Source organism: Macaca fascicularis, chromosome 19 (genome assembly GCF_037993035.2).
Source record: "Macaca fascicularis isolate 582-1 chromosome 19, T2T-MFA8v1.1".
NCBI classification, from domain to species: domain Eukaryota; kingdom Metazoa; phylum Chordata; class Mammalia; order Primates; family Cercopithecidae; genus Macaca; species Macaca fascicularis.
This window is the reverse complement of record NC_088393.1, coordinates 11,071,603-11,077,602: the sequence shown is the minus strand read 5'-3', so window position 1 is coordinate 11,077,602 and position 6,000 is coordinate 11,071,603. Positions and strand designations below refer to the sequence as shown.

Here is a 6,000-nt window from a genome sequence, read left to right as displayed (position 1 = left end):
AAAAAAGAAAAAAGAAAAAAAATTCTTACGCTGGTGGGGTTTACTGTCTGATAAGGACACAGCCCAGAAACACCATTAATGAGTAAATCACTTTGTCGTCAGCGATAAGAGTAGGAAAGAATCTATCGGGGGAACACGGAATCCAGGGGGTGGGGCGGGACAGACCCTCCTTATCTGAGGAGCGGCAAGTTCCCATCACAATCCTGCCCAAGCCTGCCCCACCCCCACTCGCCCTGAGCCGAGGGCGGGAGCGGGAAATTGGGAGGGGCCTGTGCCCGGGAGCAGCGGGGACCTATCTGCTGGTGGGAGAGGACTCGGGCTAAGGTGGCCCCCACTGAATACTCCTGCTAAGCAATCCACTGAAGACCCACCGAACCATCGACGGGACGTCCTTGGCGTGCAGCCCAGGGAGCTCAGTTCACAGGTGGGTGAGCAATGGGGAGGGCGCAGTACCCGGACACCCAGGACAGAGGAGACCCCTCTGCTGGGGAGAAAAGGCTCAGGCTGCGACCGCCCTGCTGCAGAACCCTCCCTTTCCCGCCTCTCCGAGTCCTCCCACCGTGATGGAGCGTTCCTGGGAGGACAGCCCAGGCCCGGAGGGGGCAGCTGAGGGCTCGCCTGTGCCAGTCGCCGCCGGGGCGCGCTCCGGTGCCGCGGCGAGTGGCACAGGCTGGCAGTCATGGGCTGAGCGCCTGGGCCCCAAGGGGAGGGGGCAACTGTTGGCGACCGCCGGCCCTTTGCTTCGCTGGCCCGCCCCGTCACCTGCCAGCTCCAGCCCTGCCCCCGGAGCGGCGTCCGCTCACTCGGCTCAAGGCAGCGCGACTGCGGGGGGCGCACGACCAGGGCTCAGAGTGAGTGGACGGCACTGGACCCTTGGGGGCCCTTGGGGGCCCTTGGGGGCGCGGGGCTGGGCCTGACCTGGAGGGGATCGCCCTGGCGGCCACTTTCCCGGTCTAAAAAGGCGCACCACTCCTTTCAGGGAATTCCCCGAACTTTTTCTGGAGGCCTCTGGGGAGAGGGAAGCTGGGAGCGCCCCAGCTGGGTGCAGAACCTGGGATACGGGGTGAAGGTGGCTGGAATCCCCTGGCCACCCGCTCCTGGCCGGACCACTGCAAGTTTCCATACTTCAGTCCTGCTGCCGGGCAAGCTGGGCCTATGGGGGTGGCCTACCCATCAGAGCATGTGTAACTGTCTCCCTGTATTTGGGCTCCCCACCTCAAGCATGGGTGAGCCAGCGACTTCCTGCCTGTCTGTATTTGCCTGCCTTGATTCTGTGTATGTGACTGAAGCTCTCTGGGATGTCCGAGTCCCTGCTTTGTGCAAAAGAGATCCATTCCCCTCCCCAGGCCTTGGTTTTCTCATTCGGACTTGCATGGGGACTGTTTGTGCATGGATGTTTGTGTGGGAGCATGGAAACCTTTGCGCCTGCTTGGATACGAAGCATTTCTTTTGAGCCTCACTTTTCTCATCTGTAAATTAGGACTAAAGGAAGTGGGGATTAATAAGAGGCAGGTGAGGAATGTTATTATAGTTTAATGACATGTGTGCCCCTCTGTAAGAGCATATTGGTATATAACATATAATATTGGTATATAACAATCACATCAAGTGAACTCAATATTACTATTCTGAGTGAAGAAATTGAGCCCAGAAAAGTATACATGCTATATGTTTCCATCAAAATATGTTCGTTTGTTTTTTGAGATGAGTTTTGCTCTGTCATCCAGGCTGGAGTGCAGTGTCTGCCTCTTGTGGATCCTTTCTTCTGTCCGCAGGCTCTACCTTAGTAAAATGAGTGAATAGAATCAACCTTTTTTTTTTTTCTTTTCAGACGGAGTTTCGCTCTTGTTGCCTGGGTAGGAGAACAGGGGTGCGATCATGGCTCACGGCAGCCTCAGCCTCCAAGGCTCAAGTGATCCTCCCACCTCAGTCTCTTGAGTAGCTGGGACTATAAGGGCATAACACCACACCTGGTTAATTTTTTAATTATTTTGTAGAGATGAAGTCTTACTATGTTGCCCAGGCTGCTGTCAAACTCCTGGGCTCAAGTGATCCTCCCACCTCGGCCTCCCAAAGTGCTGGGATTATAGGCGAAAGCCACCGTGCCTGGCCAAGGTGCAACTTTCTCGTGGGGTTTTTGGGTGGATGAGGGGGTTTTGGCAGGAAAAAGCTTTGTGTGCAGTGAGACAAGAGTGTGGAGTGTGGTGCACTGGGCCCCAGGCTAGTGTGAGTGGAGGTTGTGAAATTGTGGCCTGTGCCACTGGGTGGGAGACCCCGTATTTGTGTGACTGAATTTTGGTCGCTGTGTTTTTCTGCCTGTGTCGCTCTGTCCCTGTATGATGTATTTTTTGGTTTCCCTGATGGTGTGTGACTGTGTGTTTTGCCCTTGTAGTGTGTCTCTTTCTGTGTGTGTTGTGTTTGTGTGCATTCTGTGTGTTTCTGGAACTCCCTGCTTTTATGTGTGTGTGTGAGACAGGGTCTTGCTCTGTTGCCCTGGCTGGAGTACAGTGGCACAATCAACACTGACTGCAGCCTTGACCTCTCGGGCTGAAGTGATCCTCCCACCTCAGCTGAGACTCCCACTGAGTAGCTGGAATTACAGGCACACACCACCACACCCGGCTAATTTTTGTATTTTTTTGTAGAAACAGGGTCCTCCTATGTTGCCTAGGCTAATCTCGAACTCCTGGGCGTCAGCCTCCCAAAGTGTTGGAATTACAGGAGTGAGCCACCACACCCAGCCGTGTGTGTGTGTGTGTGTGTATGGGGTGTGTGTGTTTTGAGACAGAGTCTTGCTCTGCCACTCGGGCTGGAGTGCAGTGGTGCAATCTCGGCTCGCTGCAACCTCTGCCTCCTGGGTTCAAACGATTCTCCTGCCTCAGCCTCCCCAGTAGCTGGGACTACAGGCGAGTGCCACCATGCCTGGCTAATTTTTTGTGTTTTTAGTAGAGACGGGGGGTTTCACCGTGTTAGCCAGGATGGTCTCGATCTCCTGATCTCGTGAGCCGCCCGTCTCGGCCTCCCTGGCGTGAGCCACTGCCTCAGGCTGAGCGTGGCGGGGATTACAGGAGGGGATTACAGGCGTGAGCCACCGCGCCCAGCCATGCCTGTGTTATTAATGTCCCTTTTTTTGGTATGTCACCTTGTCCCCTCGTGATATTATTTGTGTGTATGTCTGTCTCCACGGACTCTATCCCTCCATGCTGAACTCCCCTTGGACCCCATGTGTGTGGGGTGACGGTCAGGGGGTAGGGCCCCTTTCCCACGGCTTAGCCGGCCTGACACGATATCCTGCCTCTCCAACAGCCTTGGGGCGCGCGGCCCATGGAGTCGGGGCTGCTGCGGCCGGCGCCAGTGAGCGAGGTCATCGTCCTGCATTACAACTACACCGGCAAGCTCCGAGGTGCGCGCTACCAGCCCGGTGCCGGCCTGCGCGCCGACGCCGTGGTGTGCCTGGCGGTGTGCGCCTTCATCGTGCTAGAGAATCTGGCCGTGCTGTTGGTGCTTGGACGCCACCCGCGCTTCCACGCGCCCATGTTCCTGCTCCTGGGCAGCCTCACGTTGTCGGATCTGCTGGCAGGCGCCGCCTACGCCGCCAACATCCTACTGTCGGGGCCGCTCACGCTGCGACTGTCGCCCGCGCTCTGGTTCGCACGGGAGGGAGGCGTCTTCGTGGCACTCACCGCGTCGGTGCTGAGCCTCCTGGCCATCGCGCTGGAGCGCAGCCTCACCATGGCGCGCAAGGGGCCCGCACCCGTCTCCAGTCGGGGGCGCACGATGGCGATGGCGGCCGCGGCCTGGGGCGTGTCGCTGCTCCTCGGGCTCCTGCCAGCGCTGGGCTGGAACTGCCTGGGTCGCCTGGACGCGTGCTCCACTGTCCTGCCGCTCTACGCCAAGGCCTACGTGCTTTTCTGCGTGCTTGCCTTCGTGGGCATCCTGGCCGCCATCTGTGCGCTCTACGCGCGCATCTACTGCCGGGTGCGTGCCAACGCGCGGCGCCTGCGGGCGCGGCCCAGGACTGCAGGGACCACCTCGACCCGCGCGCGTCGCAAGCCGCGCTCGCTGGCCTTGCTGCGCACGCTCAGCGTGGTGCTCCTGGCCTTTGTGGCATGTTGGGGCCCACTCTTCCTGCTACTGTTGCTCGACGTGGCGTGCCCGGCGCGAGCCTGTCCTGTACTCCTGCAGGCTGATCCCTTCCTGGGACTGGCCATGGCCAACTCACTTCTGAATCCCATCATCTACACGCTCACCAACCGCGACCTGCGCTACGCGATCCTGCGCCTCGTCTGCTGCGGCCGCCACTCCTGCGGCAGAGGCCTGGGTGGCTCCCAGAAGTCGGGAAGTGCGGCTGAGGCTTCCGGGGGCCTGCGCCGCTGCCTGCCCCCGGGCCTGGATGGGAGCTTCAGCCGCTCGGAGCGCTCGTCGCCCCAGCACGACGGGCGGGACACCAGCGGCATCACAGGCAGCCCTGATGCACCAACAGCCGCCCGGACTCTGGTACCAGAACCTGCTGCAGACTGACATCCTCGGCTCACGACTGTTCTCCCAAGTTTTACACACTTGTTCTTTTTACATAAAGGAATTTGTAGGAAATGCAGCTGAAGGTGCAGTCGGGAAAGATGCAGGGAAATGTATTTATGGAGCGACACCCCACAACAGTGAACAAACAGACAAAAATCTGTGTCCTCGTGGAATTGACGTTCTGCTTGGGATCACAGAAAAGAACTCGGTGATGAAATAATGGAGATGATTCCAGTGACACACGACAGAGATGGCAATGGTGGTCAGGGAAGGCCTCTCTGCAGAGGTAGTGACTTGTGATGTGAGCTGAGGCTTCTGTCCTGGGAAGACCAAAAGAAAAAGCATTTCAGGATGAGGGAATGGCATGCGCAAAGGCCCTGAGGCTGAAATGTGCCCGTGTGTTCTAAGAAAGTCAGGGATGCGGGTGTGCCTGGAGCAGGGATGGAGGGGGAAAATGGGAGGAGACAAGGAGCTGAAGGAGTAGTTCCCGAAGGACCTTGTGGGTGACATGGAGGACTTCGCTTTTGCTCCGAGTGAGGTGGGAGCCATAGAAGGTTCTAAGCTGAGGAGGGACTTGCCCCGATTCAGATAATCACAGGCGTCTTGTGGCCTCCATCACAGGGTGAAAGCCAGAGAAGGTGAAGGGGGGCTGCACTGAGCCACAGGAACAATGATGGAGACTCCAGTTAAGCCCAGACCCGGTGGATTCTAGATAGATTTTGGAGGCAGCAGACAGAATTACTGAGGAATTGAGTGTAAGAGTGGAATAAAGTTGTCAAGGACAATGCCAAGGGCGGGGCATCCCCACATTTGACTCTGGGAGACTCAGCCAAATCCTATCTGATAATAAATTTTCTTTTTTATTTTTCTTTTCTTTTCTTTTCTTTTTTGAGTTGGGATCTTGTGCTTTGTCACCCAGGCTGGAGTTCCATGGGCACGATTATAGCTCACTGCAGCCTGGAACTCCTAGGATCAAGCCTGGAGTTCCTGCTTCAGCCTCCCTAGTAGCTGGGACTACAGGAGTGCACTACCATACCCAGTTAATAAAATTTCTTCAAATGCAGTGTCAGACCCTTCATTAAAAGAAATAATAATAATAGACTGGGTGAAGTGGCTCACACCTTTAACCCCAGCACTTTGGGAGGCCGAGGTGGGCAGATACCTGACGTCGGGAGTTCAAGACCAGCCTTGCCAACATGATGAAACCCCATCTCTACTAAAAATACAAAAATTAGCCAGGTGTGATGGCTCACGCCTATAATCCCAGCTACTTGGGAGGCTGAGGCAGGAGAATCCCTTGAACCTGGGAGGCAGAGGTTGCAATGAGCTGCACTCCAGCCTGGGCAACAAAGTGAGACTCCGTCTAAAAAAAAAAAAAAAAGATAACAAAGTAAGGCCAGACACAGTGGTTCATGCCTGCAAATCCCAACACTTTGGGAGGATGAGGCAGGAGGATCAATTGAGGCCGGGAGTTTGAGA

At 56.6% G+C, this 6,000-nt stretch overlaps 1 protein-coding gene across 3 annotated transcripts; it reads left to right on the top strand.

Moving 5' to 3' along the window:
- Positions 1–283: 283 nt before the first annotated feature.
- Positions 284–5,584, top strand: S1PR5 (sphingosine-1-phosphate receptor 5). 3 transcript variants are annotated; one of them, XM_005587951.5, is made up of 2 exons: positions 284–424; positions 3,307–5,584. In XM_005587951.5, the coding sequence occupies exon 2, from the start codon at positions 3,325–3,327 to the stop codon at positions 4,519–4,521; it is 1,197 nt and encodes a 398-aa protein (XP_005588008.3). In that variant the 5' UTR covers positions 284–424; positions 3,307–3,324; the 3' UTR covers positions 4,522–5,584. The 3 variants fall into 3 exon arrangements, with proteins under 3 accessions (XP_005588008.3, XP_005588007.4, XP_045235685.2); XM_005587950.5 differs by lacking the exon at positions 284–424 and adding an exon at positions 802–851; XM_045379750.3 differs by lacking the exon at positions 284–424 and adding an exon at positions 802–1,226.
- Positions 5,585–6,000: the final 416 nt, after the last annotated feature.